The 21,350-nt window shown below is 35.5% G+C and overlaps 1 protein-coding gene across 1 annotated transcript in view; it reads left to right on the forward strand.

The window, feature by feature from the left end:
• Nucleotides 1-21,350, forward strand: part of TRDN (triadin) — a 380,477-nt gene that overhangs the window by 219,413 nt on the left and 139,714 nt on the right. Inside the window, exons 13-14 of the mRNA XM_069541367.1 lie at nucleotides 14,998-15,051; nucleotides 19,792-19,821. Coding sequence (XP_069397468.1) covers nucleotides 14,998-15,051; nucleotides 19,792-19,821 — 84 coding nt within the window. The remainder of the gene's footprint in view (nucleotides 1-14,997; nucleotides 15,052-19,791; nucleotides 19,822-21,350) is intronic.

The following is a 21,350-nucleotide window of genomic DNA, read 5'->3' on the forward strand; positions in this document are numbered from 1 at the left end:
CTTACAGTTCATTTTTACCAAATAATTAATACTTTACCATGCTTCTCCCATGTTCTTTCATCCTTTAAAATAACATGTTTTTATTCAACAGATTTACTATTTTAGTCCATCATTTAGCTTGTGGGGGGTATATTATGCATATCCACAGAGAGGGGATGGCATGAGGGAAGAAAAATGATGCATTTGGAAAGTCTGTCCTCACGGCATGTGTAGATTCCGGAGAGAGACAGAAATGTATGTGAACAATGAAAGCACACATAGAAGGTATAGATGCCTTAAGAAAAGTCCTGGTGAGGTGCCATGCTGGCTCAAAGGACAGAGAGAGGACTTGCACTTGGGGGATCAGGGAAGTTTCCAGAAAATGATGGTATTTGAGGTTGGATGAAAAAGAGTACGCAGTTGGATGTGAAGATAAAGAGAGAAGCAGACAAGCACAAATAAAGGCATGGGGAGAGCCCCAGTGCTAATTTCATGTCCAGAGTTACTAAAACGTGCTGTATTCAGTTGGGTGTAAGCAGAAAGCAACTTTGTTCTTTCAGTGACTACCACTGCAAACCTCTCTTTAGACGTGCTTTTCTCTACCCCTTGGATGAAATCTGAAAAAGACCCTATATTTTTCCTGGTCATGCTCAGATAATAAAACAATGATCTTTTCCCCCAAGCATTTAAAACTTCCAAATCCAATGTAATATCAAAGCTCCCAATACCCATCCCAGTTAAAAAGTTTCCCATTGCTCAGCTTGAGCTTGCCCTGAGCTTGGAAGCCTGTAAGTGGGTAGGGTGTCCTGGGCTTCCTGTCCCTTCTCCTCACTCTGTTCCCAGGCAGCTGATTGCCATAACCTCCAGGGTAAGAGCAAAGGGGAGGGAGCAGGGATGAGGGATACAATCTAACTTGACTGGCTCAAGTATTACCTGAGTTTGGTGCCTTCTGTCCTAGTGTCAGATGTCCAAAACTGATTTGCACACCAAAGATAAGTTATACCATTGACAAGTTAATTTAATAATTCTAACACTAAAATGCTTACTATAAAATTTTCATGTAATTGAAACAAATGCATGTTATTTTTAGGACTGTGCCTTTTTCATTTTATCTTTTTTGTGTAAAGGAATATACACATTTTAACTTTAGGAATCAGGGACATAGGGGTTAACTACCACCTGAAACCATCATGTAATTTAATTTTTAGAAAAGAATGCCAAGGCCTGCTCTAATGGGATTGGGAATGCCACAGTTTAAATTCTTTGAACATCAAATATATGTATTACTACCTTTAGATCTGTTTCATATCTAACCTGTTTTAAAAAAAATCTTAATTTAAAATCAACTATATGGCCCCAATTGTAGGATAACTTATGAACATTTGTGTGTGTGGCATGCTGTGTTCTGCATGCATTTCTTTGCTATTTGCCATTTGTTGAATTCATAGGTACCATTGTCCTTATCAATACACAAGAGAAACTCATTCTCTGTTTTCAGTTATTCCTAAAGTGTTAGCTCTCAGGAGAGACTCTGAAAGATTCTGTTCCTGTTTTTGAGCCCAGCAAGTTCCTTTTAACTGAGACAGTAATTTATAACACTGAATGTAAATGACATGGAATGATTTTTCTTAGACCAAATTAATTTGTTTCACTACTTTGACAATCTTCTAACATATAACAAAATCTAGATTTTTAAAAAATTGTCTTTAAATGATCTGATTCCAAAATTACTAAAATACATTAAAGACTTCAAATATTTAAAAAGAAAAATTCTGAGAACAATTCAAAGATTAAATTCACATAAAGGCAACCAAACTCAATAAAAGTAAATAAATTATAAATCCAAAGTTAACTAAAAAAAAAAGAGTAGAACTAGATTTTATTCTTCTATTTTTGGTTAATATACTTGTTACTATTATTTGAATATTTTATAAGGGTTGATATTTTAAATATTTGAAGAATTTTGGGGTAAATATATTCTCTATCAATATCATTGTTTTTGTTTATAATTAATATTCTTGTAATACAATATACTAATTTACCATGATACTGCAATATTAACACTATTTCTGTGCCCGAGATAAGTAATTAAAGGGCAGCCTTGGAATCCTTCTTTTCTGGTCTTCTTGTTATATGAAATGCATTTCTTTCTTGTTTAAGTCAAATAATATAGGATTTTCTATACATTACTCTATAGAAATTAGCTGTTAGTACTGCCATTGTTGTTATTTTTTTAAAACTCAGAACCGTTTGTATAAAAAGATTTGCTTATGTTTACATATGGCTATCAAGAAAAAAATGACATTATTTTGAAAAGAGTTGAAAAGGCTTTCTATGTTGGAAACATGCTGGACTAGGAATCCGAATATTTATGACTTAGCCTAGGCCTGCCTGCCTGTCTGATAGGGTTATGACATAGATCTAGTGAAATAATTTATGCAAAGGACTTTGGAAATTCTAAGGATGCATACAAATTAAAAATTTCATTCAAATACAGAATAGTTCAGAGTAAGATTTTCAGTATGTTGGTGAGGACTTTCTAGAACTTAATGTGTTATACAATCTTGATGTCTGTGAAATACAGTTTTGTTGAATATTTATGCAGAATATTCATAGGTTTTGTTTTTTTTGGTCTTCCATTATTCGATTTTGGCTTTTTGCTTGGTTTTAAAAATTTTCTGATTAAAATTTTAATCTGTACATTTGAAGTTATCTGATTTTCTAGAAAATTCAATAAATGAAGGATGAGGAATCAATAAAATTTTTAGAAATTTGAGTAGACATATATATTCCAAGGACTGATGTAAAAAGTCAAGTATGGTCACAAGATAAATCAGTATTTTAAACATTTCAGCACAAAATACTGAGGCACCACCACTAAGTTTCTGCTTACTGTTCAAGAGATAGAACATCCTTCTTGGTATTAGTCATCTAATGAGTGTTCTCTGGTTCTAGTGCTTGAATACTTGGGTTAGATTGCAATTAGTATGGGACCATTGGTGGAATGATCAACCTTCCTGTGATAGCGTTTTGCAGTAGTTTGCCATGATATCAGTGTGTTTTTGAAACTAAATTGACTTTTAAAATTTCCCATCATCATGTGAGCTTGTTTGAGAGATATTTGATTATTTACTAGTCTCTGGTCTGAGGATTTACCATGGTAACCTCTATTGCATCCTTACTTTTGGCCTCCTCCCTCCAGCCTCATCGTATAGTACCGGAACTCATTCTGTCTGCTTTTGAGATTTCTTGTCAATGTTAAAGTTCTCAAAAAAAAAAAAAAAAACATATATATATATATATTTTGCATTACGCGGGCCTCTCACTGTTGTGGCCTCTTCCATTGCGGAGCACAGGCTCCGGACGCGTAGGCTCAGCGGCCGTGGCTCACAGGCCTAGCCGCTCCGCGGCATGTGGGACCTTCCCGGACCGGGGCACGAACCCGTGTCCCCTGCATCGGCAGGCGGACTCTCAACCACTGCGCCACCAGGGAAGCCCTCTCAAAAATATTTCATGCTCCATAGTCAATTGTAATTTCATTCTTAACATAGATTTTTCAAACTGTTCTTTGGTTTCTGAACTCAGATATGTACAGTAGTTCATATTTGTAAAATTTTCATTGCCTTCACATGGGTCATGTGGAATCCAGTCCATCTGTGAGATGCTGGGGATGGGCTACTTGGAAACCTTATAGTTCTAAGAGTGGATTTCAGTTCAGTCATTTGTTGGAAGAAGATTAATACCTTGCCTTTTACCAAAGTATGTGGGAAGGTGTTTTCATGTACTAGCACTCACTCATTTGCTCTCAAATACTTCTGTGCACATGGCTCCAGTAATTGAAATATTAACTCCCTTATTTGTGCATATGAGCGTGGATTTTGAATATTCAAAGGTAGAGACTGGCTGCTAAAGTAACCTATTATGCTTCATTGTATGGTCCCAGGGAAAGCAGTACATTTGCGCAATATGTGAAAGTGTGGGCTTCAGAGCAATGTCAGTCCTTAGTAACCTCAGCTTGTCATTTTGCTGTTAAGAGAACCTCTAGGCTTCCTGCTAAATATCAATTTAAGTTTAAGTCTGCATGCTTGACATTGGGGACTACTGTTCCTGAGAGGTGTGCATAATTCCCTTTAACATTGATGGAAAGGAGAGCACGACGTGGTGAAATATCCTTCTTGGGAGGACAACATTGTGAAGCTCATTTATTTCTCTAGATAGATTATGTGCGAACTGACAGTTAAAGCATTTGAACTCTTAGAGCTGTGACACAAATTCTGTGCTAAAAAACAGATCATCACACATTACAATAAGTCCACAATCCCTAAAATTAGAATAAATAGGGACTGTTATCTATGACTCATTCAGTGACATTTCATCTCAAATATGTAGTGCGTATTTTCCCATACATCCCAGAGGTAACAAACAGCAAATAATATCACCTTCATGTTTAAACAAACAACTGCATACTTTACATATTAGATTAGGGGAAAAAACCTCAAACATGTGGCAGCTATTATAGTACATAGCTTCAAAAATTAGATCACTTCATCCAAGTATTTTGTTCTTCATGAATGTTAGTAAACACCCAAGAAGGTTGAAATCTTCATATCAGATAGAAGAAAATAATCAAATATTGCTCTCTGGCTTTATTAGATCTGTTAACTATTTGCCAAATGGTCCTCTTTAGCTTTAGAGATAAAAAAGGTTGCCCTATAATCTTGATATATCAGAATACCTACATATAATATTTAATAGCACAATTTTATGCATTAGAAAACCTGAGTCATTTCAATAATAAATTTCATTTCTAATATCTTTTCCCATTTTTCCCTCAACTGTCGTTGTTTTTTATCACAATTTACTGCTTGTATTCACATTTTTTTCAATTCTTCTCTCCAGTAGTTTTTTCTCTTTATCCTTTTCTCTCTCATATTTTTCCTTTTTAATAAAATTCCATTTTCAGCTAAATTGAATGTATTTTGAATTTGGACGTCTTCCTTGTACTCGTCATTGATCACAATATTACCCTTACAGGAAATAGTTGGACGTTGTTGGCATTTCAATAGGGTAATTTTGATTTCCAGAGGAAGAGATGCCTTTCTCTCCACCATCTTGGGATCTTTCTACCTTAATAGCTTTCGCACCTCCCGGACTTTTTAATATTTTTCTCTCCATCAGGTATTTTTCTGCTCTCTTCAAATAAAATGGAGTTTCCTATTTTGAAAACAGCGTTTGCTTGATTCTCCTGCTACCTTCAAGCCACATTTTTTCTAGTGCCTTTTACAACACTTGTCAAATAAATGACTTAACACCCTCCACCTCGATTTAGTCACCGCCCACCTTAAGCCCCTAAAGACAGATGTAGTGTAAACCCTGACAGTTGGCTTTTTTTTTTTTTTTAAATGCCAGTGCCTGACTTAAGCTTTGGTTTCAGAGTCATCCACTTCAAACCACTTCCTAGATGGCTGTCTCAGATAGGCACCTTGACCACTTCCCAGATGGCGGTCTCGGATAGGCACCTTGACCACTTCCCAGATGGCTGTCTCAGATAGGCACCTAGACCACTTCCTAGATGGCTGTCTCAGATAGGCATCTTGCCCCAGCCCCCCACCTTCCATAGTCCAGGCTTTCTTTTTTTTTAGAGATCTTGGTTTATTTTGATAACCGACCGCTTGGGCCGCTTGCTTTTTCTCTTCCCAGGCTTTAAACTCCCACTCTTACGTTTTTCATTCACCAGTAGTGAGTCTGCAAAACCCTAGGCCCAACCCTTGACCCCAACAAAGGCAGAACTCCAGGCCTGCTAGCTCTCTCTTTCTCTCCGTCTCCCCTCAAGAACTTGCTTTGTGGCCTCCAGGTGTGCCATGTAATTTCCAGGACCTGTAAGTAACCTCTTTTGTTTTTATTGCTGAGGGTGTCTTGCAATCATAATAAGAATACAAGGCCCTGTCCAGATACAACATAGGTTATTGATAGGCTGAGACCAGCACAGAACAATAGGCTTCCTACTATTTGCATCCCAATTCCAAAATCATGTTCAAAAATGTTGCCAGGGACTCTCTAGATATAAAAACAAACTCTCTTTGTGTTTAATCCTGAGGTTTATTTCTTCATTTTTTAAACATCCTCTTTCCTTGACCTTTGCTGAAATTAACATCTGAATTTTTCTTATACATTTTCAACCAATATTTTTCTCAAGCCAACTTGAGAAAGCCAACTTCTGTTTGTCCCTTGGAAAAACTGTTCCTTCTTCCTCTCATAATGTTAACTTAACCTCTATGTGGATGATGTGAGAATCTCCATATGTCTTCAAAGGCCATATTTTTTTCCCAATGTCTACTTAATATTTTCACTTGAAGTTACACCATTGTCTCAAACGCAATATGTATTTCTGTTATAAACTTCAAATAAATTATGTTAAAACAAATTCTGTTTATCAGGTCCTAAACCTGTCATATTTGAATAAACAGCCTTCTTTTTCCTCCTCTGTACATGTCAAACACATCTACAGAGGAGGAAAAAGAAAGCTGTTAAATGTCTAACTAATTATTTTCTTTCCACTTTCCATTCCATGAACACCTGCCTAGTTTTACACATTATCATTTTACAACTAGAGTATTTCAGTGACAATTTACCTGGATTCTATGCTCCCAGAATAAGCCCTTTCTCTTGACAATCACGGAAAGTTTATCTCTTCGAAACATTGCTGTGTAACTCCCTTGCTCAAAAGTGTAATGGCTCTTAATGTTCTAAGAAAAAAGTACATCTCATTCACTGAGATTTCAAGGTTAGTTTTTTTGCCCATAATTTACTTTAAACAATTTAAAATTTTTCATTTTTACTTCTCATTAACACAAAGGGGACTCTTGCTCCCCAGCCAGATAGATCCATAATCCACGGGAATACTTAACCAGTCATTCACTTTGTAACTTTCTTTCCCTCACCCCTTTGTGGCTCTGTACTCTCCTTCAAGCCTTACCTATTTCCTGCCTCCTTTAAAATTGCCAAAATCCAAAACTCAGATTACTGTGCCCTTCATTTGGCATTTTTCCTGTAGTGTCCCTAACCAGACTGTGTGTGGAAATAGTCCTTACATTTAAGTATTGTGCCTGCCCCCAGTAAGCATGAATGCAAACAATACAGAAGCAAGAGTGAGTGATAGAACTCAGTAATTATTTGGAGAAGTATTTTCTCATTTAATAAAATTGAGTTGTGCAACCTTAAATTGTCTGTTAAACCTGAGGACAAAGTTTAGCTGAAAGCGTTTCTTAAAAAATATAACCCTGAATTCTTCCTTAGATTGCTTTGATTTAGGACTCTCTGTTAAGGATTCCTTCTTTTTGGAAATCATGCTAATTTTCCAGTGTAATAGATCTGCATTTTATAAACCTAGCCATTTTTTCAAGAAATGTAGATTCTCTTTGAAGCTGATTATAACATCTTCAGATTTTGGCATGTGCAGTATTATAGAGAAAAAAAAGACTCAGTGAGTCTGAACAGTTTTATGAGGATAATCGCTACCTATTTGGTTTAGAATTTCAGGCAGATAACAATGACTTTTTTAAACATTCTCCTAATCATTATTCATGTACCCATGCAAAAACATTGACTGGATGCCTTCTTAGTGCCAAGAATTGTGTGAGAGAATGAAAATAAACCATGCTTTGCTCTCAGTTTTTGCTTCCACTATCCTCATTTTTTTTTTTTTTTTACATTTTTATACGGTTACTTTTATGCTTAACAATTCTGTTTGTTTATAACATTCCCAAATTGGGTAATGAGATAAAAGGGGGCATGTGTGTGTTTCTTATTGTCTAGAAAAGTGAAAACCAGAATGGTAATATTCACAGACACTGTTTACTAATGTCAGAACAATAGGGGCTGGTGGTTTTTAAGGGCTAAATTAGATCATGATGCTCTATGGTATCATTTAGTGAGGAAATCACTCCTCATAGTATGTATAAGTTGTGAGTTAAGGGACCTACCAACAGCATATCACTTAATTTTTAAGACTGAAATTTTACTTGAAAAATATGACTGAACAGCCAGAAATTTTGTTTTTTTGATATGTATGCATAATATACATAATAAAATAGCTTGTTTTCTAAAATAAACTCTTGACTCTTTAAATTTTATTTTGTTTCACTTAAAGAGCCCAAATCGATCTTAGATAAGGAAATAAATCACTCATATTGGGAATGCAATAATTTTTCCAAATCATAACATTTATTTCAATAAAAAGTCAAGTTTCTACTTGAGTCCTAATTCTTCTAGGAAGCATGTTTCTCCTAAGAGAATCCATCCAGTTTGGTGGTTAAAATGCTTGCTTTTAAAACATGATCAAAGAAAAGGGGGTAATTATTTTATGGTAAGGGAGGACTACCAAGGTAAGCCTCAATAATAAAACTAAATAATCAAGAAATTTTCCATCAAAACATAGGTATTTTTTTTCAAATTCGCGTATCTTTGTTCATAGTCACGGATTTTGGAAAGGTGTTACAGAAGTAGAAAGGGACCTGAAGTGATCATCTGGGGCTGCCTCTTTGCTTTAAGCAGATACATTGAGGACCCCTTGAAAACAGATATCTATCTGGCAACCCCAGGAATGGGACCTCACATCTTCCCATGGTATCACATTACATTGTTTTATTAGCTGTATGGCAGAAGGCTTTTTCTGAATCTGACTGGAATCAGCCTTCCGTTTAACATGCCAAATATTTTTTTTTTTAACATCTTTATTGGAGTATAATTGCTTTACAATGTGTGTTAGTTTCTGCTTTATAACAAAGTGAATCAGTCATACATAAACATATGTTCCCATATGTCTTCCCTGTTGCGTCTCCCTCCCTCCCACCCTCCCTATCCCACCCCTCCAGGCTGTCACAAAGCACCGAGCCAATATCCCTGTGCCATGCGGCTGCTTCCCACTAGCTATCTACCTTACTACGTTTGTTAGTGTGTATATGCCCATGACTCTCTCTCGCCCTGTCACAGCTCACCCTTCCCCCTCCCCATAACCTCAAGTCCGTTCTCTAGGAGGTCTGTGTCTTTATTCCTGCTTTACCCCTAGGTTCTTCATGACTTTTTTTTTTCTTAAATTCCATATATATGTGTTAGCATACGGTATTTGTCTTTTTCTTTCTGACTTACTTCACTCTGTATGACAGACTCTAGGTCTATCCACCTCATTACAAATAGTTCAATTTCGTTTCTTTTTATGGCTGAGTAATATTCCATTGTATATATGTGCCACATCTTCTTTATCCATTCATCCGATGACGGGCACTTAGGTTGTTTCCATCTCCGGGCTATTGTAAATAGAGCTGCAATGAACATTTTGGTACATGACTCTTTTTGAATTTTGGTTTTCTCAGGGTATATGCCCAGTAGTGGGATTGCTGGGTCATATGGTAGTTCTATTTGTAGTTTTTTAAGGAACCTCCATACTGTTCTCCATAGTGGCTGAACCAATTCACATTCCCACCAGCAGTGCAAGAGTGTTCCCTTTTCTCCACACCCTCTCCAGCATTTATTGTTTCTAGATTTTTTGACGATGGCCATTCTGACTGGTGTGAGATGATATCTCATTGTAGTTTTGATTTGCATTTCTCTAATGATTAAAGATGTTGAGCATTCTTTCATGTGTTTGTTGGCAGTCTGTATATCTTCTTTGGAGAAATGTCTATTTAGGTCTTCTGCCCATTTTTGGATTGGGTTGTTTGTTTTCTTGTTATTGAGCTGCATGAGCTGCTTGTAAATTTTGGAGATTAATCCTTTGTCGGTTGCTTCATTTGCAAATATTTTCTCCCATTCTGAGGGTTGTCTTTTGGTCTTGTTTATGGTTTCCTTTGCTGTGCAAAAGCTTTGGAGTTTCATTAGGTCCCATTTGTTTATTTTTGTTTTTATTTCCATTACTCTAGGAGGTGGGTCAGAAAGGATCTTGCTGTGATTTATGTCATAGAGTGTTCTGCCTCATGCCAAATATTTTTTAAAGTGAAAGGCCAAATCATGTCTCATTCAGACTTTTCTTCTTATTAAAAAAAAAAGTTTTCTTCTTTTAATTGTTTAAATAAATCTATACCTTGATCTTCAACTCTAAATTCTAAATTGTTAAATGTTTAAGAAACCTGCCATTCTTAGACATTCAGAGAGCTAGATGATGCCATGAGGGGAAATGCCCGTTACTCTAATTGTAAATATTCTCACTAATGTTTTCCAGTTTCTTTTCTCCCTAAGCTTACTTCTCTTCAAATAATATAGGAAAAATGTGATTCCATGTGTAGAAACTGTAGGTAGATTTTGACTTATATTTAATTAAAACATCAAAATTATTTTTTTCAAATTAAGAAATATTTAGAATAGTTTTTATGGAAAACATAGTCTGTGCTCTTAAAGATTAAGAAAAAAATCAGGAGAATATTTTAGCAAACCTTGAAGAATCTTTTTTTTTTCTGAATTAAACTCTATAATGCTATGATACTAAGTTAAAGGCTATTTAGATTCTAAAGCAAATAGTGTACAAAATACATTCCTCGATCAGAAGATTTTCTGGAAAAAAATAGTCTAGCTAAATTATGCTACCTATTGTAAGCAATGCTGCCAGCTTATTTAGATTCTTAACCTCTAGCAATAACAGATTATTTTGATAAATTATTCATATTTCTGCACTGTGCACCTTTTGCAATTTGCATATCTGGCAGCAAATAGGCTCTCCTTTCAGGCTTCAGTCCTCTTGGTCAGACAGGATGGCCGAAGGCTGCTTCATGATTAATTTCATCTCAGTGGGGTTATTATCATCCTGAAATTAGCAATGCCCCTGAAATATGCTTTCCTGGAGCTACAGGCACAAGAGGCTTAGTTAGTTTAAGAGCTTTTAACCGTATAGTAAGTTTTAGCTTAATTGTTAACCTTTCTCTATTTGGGGAGTATGTACACCTAAAAATAATACTGGATTTTACAAGACTAGAAAACAATAATTTAGAGCTTGATTTAGCAGCTCATTGGATTGCAGGATAATTTGTCATTAGTTTCTAGTATCTTATTTAAAAAGGATGTATACTTTTGAACAATCAAGGAGGTTTTTATATTGCTGGTTCAAAGTTTACTGCTGAATCAATAAATATTAATTTTTCTTCCGGTTTGTGTAAAAGTCATTCAGCTTTTCTATATTTAGTTTTCTCACCTAAGAACAGTCTAAATGCCTTGTGCCATTGCAGAATTAGCAAGAGATGGCTTTTAAAGAAATGTTTCCGGAAAATATTTTAAATTCAGTGATTTGGGGTTGGGAAGAACTGTAAGATTTCTTAGAAAATATTTAAAATGTAAGTGTGGTTCTCTACAATGCTATTATTGTTCATCTGCTGTCCGTTAGTCAAAGACCAATACTAGACTCGCAGTGCAGCAATCTACTTGCTGTTAAAGTTATGTGAACCCTACATTTGAAAACTCAGTGGATTCACACTTCACATTAAAAGAAGTCAGAGTATAAACAGAGTCCTGTAGATGAAAAGTTCGTGATATTAAACTAATATTTAAACCTATATGCAAAAATTGATTTCTTAACAAAGTAGTTGCAGACTCAATATATTTTCAGTTTGTTAAGTCAGACTGTTTCATGCGTAAGGAATCAGAAGACACTAAAACATTTGGCTAATCTGATTCATGACAATTTGTTTATATAAATACAACATGTTTCAGGAAGCTAAGAATACTAACTATTCTGATAATTTCCTGCTAAAACATTCCCAGGATACATATACTGACACTTAAATCTAGGTCCATCCTGTCTCTGATTTTGAGCTCCAAAATATTATTTATGGATTTCAGAATTATTATAAACTTCAGTTGAATTTTCTTATTGTCCTCTGTTCTTATTTAAATCACTATTTTATTTCAAAAATGTAACTATAAAAATTATCTAATAAAAAATTGAAAAAAGGAAAAATTATTTGATATAATAAAATTTTCATTTGGGCTGCGTGTAGTAGAGGCAGTGAGTAATACAGAGGAAATACGACTGGCCATCACTTGATAATTTTTGAATGGGTGTTGAGAGCACCAATGAGGTTGGAGCTTATTATACATTCGTTATTTTGTTATATATTTGAAAATTTTCCTAGTAAAAGGTTGGTTTCATTTTCAGTTGGCAGTAATCAAAAGGAGAGAGAAAATTATGTATACTGAAAACTTGTTTGTAAAGATTTAATGTGTTTTCACTCTTGTGTAGTGTTTTTTTACCGCTCACTGCTGTGGCCTCTCCCGTTGCGGAGCACAGGTTCCGGACACGCAGGCTTAGCAGCCATGGCCCACGGGCCCAGCCGCTCTGCGGCATGTGGGGATCTTCCCAGACCGAGGCACGAACCCGTGTACCCTGCATCGGCAGGCGGACTCTCAACCGCTGCGCCACCAGGGAAGCCCTGTCTGGCCTTCTTAATGTACATTTATGGTCTCAGAGTTGCTTCCTTCTTAAAGCGTTGGTTTTGAAAATGGAAATACTGTACACTAGCAGATGTCAAATCTGATCACCTCTGCATGTGTCCTCAATAGATTAGAGGCTGACAGAGGAACAGAATGATCAATGGGAGAAGTTATTAATAAGGCCCTAAGAAAAGCTCTCCATAATTCACAATTGGGTGAATTATGGGTGGTCCAACAGAATCGTAGGCATGGAGAACTCATTTAGAATCAGTGGTCTAGGGATTCCCTGGTGGCACAGTGGTTGAGAGTCCGCCTGCCGATGCAGGGGACACGGGTTCGTGCCCTGATCCGGGAAGATCCCACATGTCACGGAGCGGCTAGGCCCTTGAGCCATGGCCACTGAGCCTATGCGTCCGGAGCCTGTGCTCCACAATGGGAGAAGCCACAGCAGTGAGAGGCCCGTGTACCGCAAAAAAAAAAAAAAAAAAAGAATCAGTGGTCTAAGAAGACATTAAAAAAAAAAAAAAGAAAAGATGGGGGAAATTTGAGTATAAAAATGCTAAGGTACTTTACTGACAACTATTTTTAATTTTTTTTTTTTTTTTAAATCAGAACTACTCTACAGTTCTCTGATATGTTGAGATCTTTAAGTAGTAAAACACCTAGGCAGTTTAGGGTACTTTTGATGATCTTTCCTATGTATTCTTGTATCCTTTCATCCACCTTTTCATTCACCAATTATTTATTAAATACCCACTAAATGCTAGTTATAGGGTAGAGTAATACTTAGAAATATATTAGTTAGAATTCACTATGTATAAATCTTGATTAATTCTGATTTGAGACCAACTATTCTAGATGTGACAAAGGTAGCACTAACATGATAGTTGCATGTTCCTCCAGGAATAAAAGAAATTAATAATAAAAAGATCATAGGTAGAATGGACTCAATTTAATTTTGACAAAAGATATTTTGTCTTAAGAAATAAATTTAGGAATAAAGTAAACCATATATGTGGATAAATAATATTTCTTTTATACAAAAACAGAATGAAAAATTACTATTTTTGTATCATGATTATAATACAAATGAATAATTATCTCACCAACAAGAGGTAAAGCATGAATTAGAAATTAAACCTCTGGTGTTTGGCCAATGAAACATTGATTCTTTGCTTATGATTCTTGGCCAAGTTATTCTAATGCAATCTTGTTATTTTATAATTCTAACTAGGATTATAATATTAACCTGTAATCAACATTTGATGATAATTAAATGAAAGATTATAATATATGTGTGTATCAACTACTACATTTACACCTAGCTTAGTACATACAAATAATAGGTCCTAAATAAATATGTGATAAATGAGCAAATAAAGATTAATACCTAAAACAAATGAGCAAATCTTCCTTCCCATGTTGTTAAATGATAATTCAATTATTGAAAACTTAGTAAAGACAATCATGAACAATTATTTAGTGAAATGTGAAATGATCCATTGCTTTAAAAATCTTTATTTCTCCTTTATTTTCATGCTAATTAATCAAATAATATATTTAAATGTCTATGGTATAAGTGAGGTTTTTTTGGTACCCCGTTTCTTTGAAGAGAACATTCTGAACAAAGAAAAAAAAAAAGCCAACACAACCCCCCTAAGGCAAGAGGGAAGAAAGATTCAAAATGAAACTTGCTCATACTCTCACAACACATATTGTTGTCCAGGGCCATGGTTATAGTTGATGGGCACCACAGCAGTGTAGGGAATGACATTTTAGGTCAAAAGCTTATCCTGGAATTTGGTTGTTCTGGGCTTTGTTCTCTTATTAGTTACTCAGTGACCTTCAGTGAGCCACTTTATTTATGTCTTAATGCTCCATGCATTTCAAAGGGCTAATCATACAGAAATAATATACAAAGAATTCTGAGATTTTCAAATTCAGGTGCTAAGGGCTTCCTTGGTGGTGCAGTGGTTGAGAATCTGCCTGCCAATGCAGGGGACAGGGGTTTGAGCCCTGGTCCAGGAAGATCCCACATGCCACAGAGCATCTAAGCCCATGCGCCACAACTCCTGAGCCTGCACTCTAGAACCTGCAAGCCACAACTACCGAGCCCACCTGCCACAACTACTGAAGCCTGCACACCTAGAGCCCGTGCTCAGTAACAAGAGAAGCCACCGCAATGAGAAGCCCACACGTCGCAATGAAGAGTAGCCCCAGGTCACCCCAAGTAGAGAAAGCCCACGCGCAGCAACAAAGGCCCAATGCAGCCAAAAATAAATAAATAAATAAAATTTAAAAATCAAATTCAGGTGCTTAATGAATGCAAAGTATTCCATGGTCAGTTAACAGTGAAGCAAAATAGTTTTGGGAAACTTTATTTTATGATTTTATTTGGTTCAGTTACTTTATTTCTGTCTCGGTAAGCCTAATTCTCAGTGGTTCTCCTAATAATTGTGTTCATTTCTTAACAAAAATTCTGAGTGCCAAGGGCAGTGTTTTTGTTTGTGTTTTTATAATTTTTCCTTTTTTTGTTGTTATATATCCTTCTGAAATAGTACTTCATGGTAATTTATTTATGTCTCTCTTTTTTTTTTCCATAAGATCCTGGCAAAGTCCCAGAAGCCAAACAAGGGACAATAAAAGTTGCAGCACAAGGTAGGCAACAAAACACTTAAAAATTCTATTGCTTTTAAAAAAAAACTTATAGTAGCACTTTATTGACAATAGCCAAAGCTGTTTATTGCAGAATAGCACCATCTGCTGGGTTATTATAGAAAACATTTTGTTGTTGCATGAAGATGCACATTTCAAGAATTTATTTAGTTATTGGAGAAAGTGCAACTGAGAGTAATGCCACATTTGCAGAGGAGACACTGAATGACCCAAGAATTCGTATCTCGACTCCAGGTTTGTCATTGAGCTTTTACTTGTACATCCAAAAATAAACCATAGATTAATTGATACATAGAAGATAATATGATGGACAGATAGAGATACACAAATATATAAAATTTCCAATGTTTTTAGTTATGCATTTAAATTTGTGTCATACTAGAAAATTCAGTCAGAATGTTATTAAATTAATACTACTTCATCTGTATATCGAGACTGCAAAAATCAGATATGACTACAAAGTAATTATCCTAGCTTTTATGAGCCATCTGAGAAAATTTGTTTTATCACTCACTAATATCTTTGGGACATCAAAAGTGGTTTTGTTTAAGAGAACTTTAGAAAGTATATTGATTCTTTAAATCATCGATTTGGGCAAAGTACTTCTTTAAAATAATTTTCCTGTAATGTTATTTTTAAACTATCACCTGAAATCACATCCTTTGAGAAAGCTACTCTAACTCCATTTTCCACTTTATAGAACACTCTTAGGAAAGAAAAAGTAAAATATTTACTGGAGAAAATCTTTATTTTTTCTCCTTTGCCACATTATACAGCATTGACCAATAAAGGAGATGCATTTAGGTGGTGGTACATTTGTTTCTTTGCAGAAGCCCCTTGTAGCAGACTTTGAGAAGTCTGGTGAGCACATGACATGATTCCATCTGATCCAAAATTTTCTGTTACATTTAATCCTGGACCCAACGACATACAGAATCATCCTAGTAAATATTGGTAAAATGGGTTGACTAGCCATTTGACCCAGTCATGTTGTTTATAAAGTATATGTGCTAGAATGGTTAAGAACTACGATACAAGGTTTTAGTTTTCATTTGATCATTGGGTTGATCAACAAAACTGATTCTTCTTTAGAAGAGTTCTCATCAGGAATGTCATTAATATTATGGGAGGTAGAAAAGCAGGGCAAATATTATCATCACTCTTGTGTTTTCTATTCATGAAAATGCAGCTCAGAGCGGATTCCTTAAGTGAATGACTACCTGGTTCAAGAATTATTGCAGTTAATGCATATATGTTCTCATAAAAAAGCACAATAGCCTGGCACAGTCTGTTTTAACTGAGGCTTCTGAAGGTCATGGTAGGTGTGGAACTATGACTCGAGGCAGGCACTTAGTGTTACTTCAGCCTCCTATTAGAGGAGTTCAGGGGAGAGAATTGAAGAGGCATTTGGAAATCTGCTTCAGATTTGAGCTCGGGGCCATGGGCTTTTACATTCCAAGTACATTGGATTAGGCAGACTCAGAACTTAATGCTTTCCGAATAAAGCATTTATTGTTGAGTGAATAATCAGGTAGAGTTTCGAAGACTTGTAAAACTATCCTTTTATGAGATTAGATGAAAGTGCTGATTGAGAACAGTGTACAAGGCAAGAGTTAGGGGCTATATATATATATGTTCACAATTTAAATTGTAATGACACATCAAAGCAGGGACACACCAAACAGGGATAAATGTCACTTGTGTTGTGCACATACTCAGTAGACCTTTCGTAGACAGGTTTTATAACACCACAGCTGCATAATTAAATTATGCATAGAAGTAATTAATATTTGCAAGTACTCCATGTGGAGACAGCTTAAACACAATGGCAATACTGCTATAGCAGAGACTGATAATTTTGATAGATACAGTGACAGAATTGACAGTGATGTTTATAGTGGGATAAAAGTTAGAGTATATCTCTTCATTTATTTATTTTTTTTACTTTTATAACAAAGGAACTATTTAAACCCTAATTTTATATAAATTATGTATATATGTACATATTAATTATAATTCAGATATAGCATTCTTTTTTGGAAGTACTTAAAAAATTATTTTAACAAAGAGTTTGGAGGCACTGAGAAGACAATGACATAAATGTCTTTATACTACAGGAGATTACAATTTGGAGATATGAGAAATTTAAGTAACAACACAAATTGAATATCTTGTAGTGCTGAATTGAATTGTAGAGATAATAAATGCCAAAGAATTAAGACAAAGTGATTTTCAGTAAGAGGGATTCCTCATGGATGAGGGGTGACTTGAGTTTGTAGCATGACTAAAAAATAAACTGGAAGAAAAAAAAGCATTGCTAGTAAGTGAATGACTTAAGTAGATATAAAGAGCGATAATTATGAAAGGTTGTTGTCATCATCAAGACATGAGACAATAACCTCAACTAGGATGGCGCAGATGACTTTAGAGAAATGCAAGTAAGGTGAACATTTTGAAGACATAATATTTGATAAACTGTACAGATGAAACAAAGAAAAAATAAAAATGGTACTGAGCTTTCGAGTGTTGGTGAATAGGATCGTTAAAATTGTCATAGTGATAAGTCCCAGGGGAAGGAAGGAGCTTCAGGGAAAAGAAGAGGATTCACTTTTGGGCAGGTTTATGTTGAGCAGACGGAATGTTATCCAGGCAATGATTTTTCTGTAGCCAGTTAGAACTTAGATGGGATATCAATCTAGTTAATAGATATTACACAATAAGTTGTGGTGCAGGAATGGAATATAGACCAAAATGGAGGAAGGAAGGAGAGAAATAAGGAATCATCTTTTTTTTTTTTTCGGTACGCGGGCCTCTCACTGCTGTGGGGCCTCTCCCGTTGCGGAGCACAGCCTCCGGACGTGCAGGCTCAGCGGCCATGGCTCACGCGCCTAGCCGCTCCGCGGCATGTGGGATCTTCCCGGACCGGGGCACGAACCCGTGTCCCCTGCACCGGCAGGCGGACTCTCAACCACTGCGCCACCAGGGAAGCCCAGGAATCATTTTTTAATCAGTTAGTTGTAACAGCTAGGAAGACACCTGTTGAGAATGAAATGCTCCAGTGAGGACAGGAACCATAATGGAACTCGCCTTAAAAGATGGGTCTACATCAAATATTTCCTAAATCCCCATCTCAAGATACTGTAGTTGATGCTCTGGTGTGGTGCTGCCACTTATCTCTCATGATGTACCAGGGTATTGGATCTTACTCTGTGCATAAATCTAGGGATGTGCCTGTGGAGTCCTGTGGGTGGGTGGGTGTACATTTGGAAAGGGGGACAGTACACTGAGCCAGGAAGATGGTATTTCTATTTCCTTTCAACTACTGAGATGATTGTAGATTCACATGTTATCTTAGTTTGGGCTGCTATAACAATATCATGCGTGGCTTAAACAGTAAACTTATTTCTCATTTTAAAAAAAGATGGGTCTATATGCATCTGTGTTAGTGTATTTCGGTGTATTTTTTTTCCTTTTGGTCTCAAAGCAAACATAAAAGTATCCCATCTATTAGAGAACAAAAAGAACAAAATAACTAAAATATTAGCCATTGCAGTCTCAAGATTGCTTTGGAAATTCGAGGTCTTTTGTGGTTCCATATAAATTTTAGGATTATTTGTTCTAGTTCTATAAAAAATGTCATTGGCATTTTGATAGGGTTTGCATCAAATCTGTATATTGCTTTGTGTAGTATGGACATTTTTACAATATTAATTTTTCCAGTTCAAGAACATGGGGTATCTTTCCATTTCTTTGTATCATTTTCATATTGCTTTATCAGTGTTTTCTAGTTTTCAGAGTATAGGTCTTTCACCTCCTTGGTTAAGCTTATTCCTAGGTATTTTATTCTTTTTGATGCAATTTTAAACAGGATTGTTTTCTTGCTTTCTCTTTCTGATAGTTCATTATTAGTGCATAGAAAAGCAACAGATTTCTGTATATTAATCCTGTATCCTGCAACTTTACTAAACTGACTTGTTAGTTCTAATAGTTTTTTGGTGGAGATTTCAGGGTTCATTACAGTCTCATTACAATGTGAAAAACAAGAGCTAAATAGTTAAGAATCACTCCCACTCAGTAAATCAGTCATCCAGCCATTGTAATCCAGTTAAATAGATTAGAGTCAGGTGAGCTGAATTGAGTGCCAGCAGTGGGACACATGAACAAAAATTACAAAACCATTATGGAAACAGTTGGACCCTGAAACCCTGGTTTTGATTAACTTCTGGGCCAGAATCCAGCTTGACAGATCACAGGGCTTTCCAGATGACAGTGAGTAAAACCCACCAACCTTCAACCACCCATCAACCTTCAATTATAAACTGGTATATAATTCTTCAGTAACTAGGCACAGATAATTTATGGACTCTATTTTTTGCGTAGATCTATTCCTTTTATTTTAGAAGTAATTGTGGTTTGGTCGGATATAACAATTACAAACCTAAAATGTAATTATGCTAAACACATACTTATTATTTTAACTTCTTGTCTGTGTAACAATATATTTTTATTCTCCTTTATTGGTTTTATGTTTATATCTGAATTAAAAGAAAAACTTTATATGAAATAATATTTTCAATTCTCTTATTTCAGATTTGGATGAATTAATTTGTGCATTGATAACCACTAAGTTTATGAATATATGCACTACATCCTCATATTCTCAGTTTTCTGAGGAATGGCTATTTAATATGTTTTAACACTATTTTCTTTCCCTTATTTCAGCAACAACTAAAAAAGATGAAAAGAAGGAAGGTATGTTTTATGCAAAGTTCCACTGTGCTTTTTGTGTGAACAATTTACCAATAATCAGAGTTGAATTTTGACTGCCAGCTTGTCTGTGTTTACTTTGGAGCTATTATGTGCATACATTTTGTGTGAATGTGTTTTTTCTAGAACATCACTTCACACTAAAGGGTGAACTACTTTTTTAAAAAGTAATTTTAATCTAATATTTCTCAATATACAGGGGGTAAAACACAACCTCTCAAAATCCCGGGCCTCCTATTTCATTAGCAATTTTATCGAATTTCAAAAATACATAAAATACAGACCAATTTTCTCATATTGACTACTTATATCTCTGACACTGACAAGCAACTGATGTTATTTTGTTCTATTATGTTGAAAATAAATCATAGTCCATCACTTGCACTCCACGTCCTTTTGTCAGGATGTCTTGATACGGAGCCATTTATTCCCTGCTGTCAAAAAGAGACTGCACCTGATGGACTTATACAGGCAAGAGAGACTTTATTCAAGACTATTGCGATAGGGGTCAAGTCTGTTTACAATAGGAGAAATTGAGCTCAACTCCGCTGAAACAAAAATGAGAGTTTTAAAGTTCTGGTATGAGCTCGTAGAAAAGCACTGGAGGATGTTGGTGGGTTTGGAGTGGGAGCTGGTCAATGTGATGAGGCCATCTGGGTTTTTTAATTTCCTATGAAATTAGGCTCCTACCCTTCCACAGAGACTGGGATATAGGACTGCTATCTCCTTTGATGATTATGTTTCAAAGTGATGTCTTGCAGATCTTGAGAAAGATATTTCTGGTTGTAGAAGATTTATGTTTCAAAGGGACAGAGAAAGAATTTACAACTGCAAGTTTTCTAAAGTAAATGCTCTGCTAAAAGGGTGGTCAGGGGCCTATAGTCAAGAAGAAAACTGTCTAAACTTTATTCAAGTTGATGGGAATGTTAAGGCCTTCTAAGTCACTGTGACTCTATTTAGAGATGTTTCTAATGCACAGCCTGACTACTCTTAGATAGGGTCTCTAGCTATCACTACTGTTTATTAATCTAGGCAATGGCATGTAGATATAAGCAATCACTTACGACTTTGAAAATGACAATTATATTCTAAATTAGTGTTCCTATGATCTGAGAAAAAATAAGAAAACAAGTGTTATATTTTATATTTAGTATCATCAGAATTTTACATAGTCCTGATAGCTTGGGAGTCACATTCTGCTTCTGTTAAACAAGAATCTAAGAGTCAATAGATCTGAGAAGGAGAAAATATTTTAGTTGGTTATTACTTACCTAGGAGAGAAAAACATAGTATCATAAAAGTCAACTAATACATATCACTGTGTTTATTGTAAAGGCATAGAAATCAGTATTAATTCCCCATATACACATAGCAAATATTTCAGTGCATTTTGGAAATTATATCATTTATATGATCAACATTGTGGTGTGTATACAGAGACCTTACAAGAAAAAAGAGATAGTAAGTTCCTGATACAGCTTTTGACAGATAGTAAGTGCTCAAAGATGTTTATC

The sequence above is a fragment of the Delphinus delphis genome, chromosome 14, assembly GCF_949987515.2.
Source record: "Delphinus delphis chromosome 14, mDelDel1.2, whole genome shotgun sequence".
In the NCBI taxonomy this organism is placed as follows: Eukaryota; Metazoa; Chordata; class Mammalia; order Artiodactyla; family Delphinidae; genus Delphinus; species Delphinus delphis.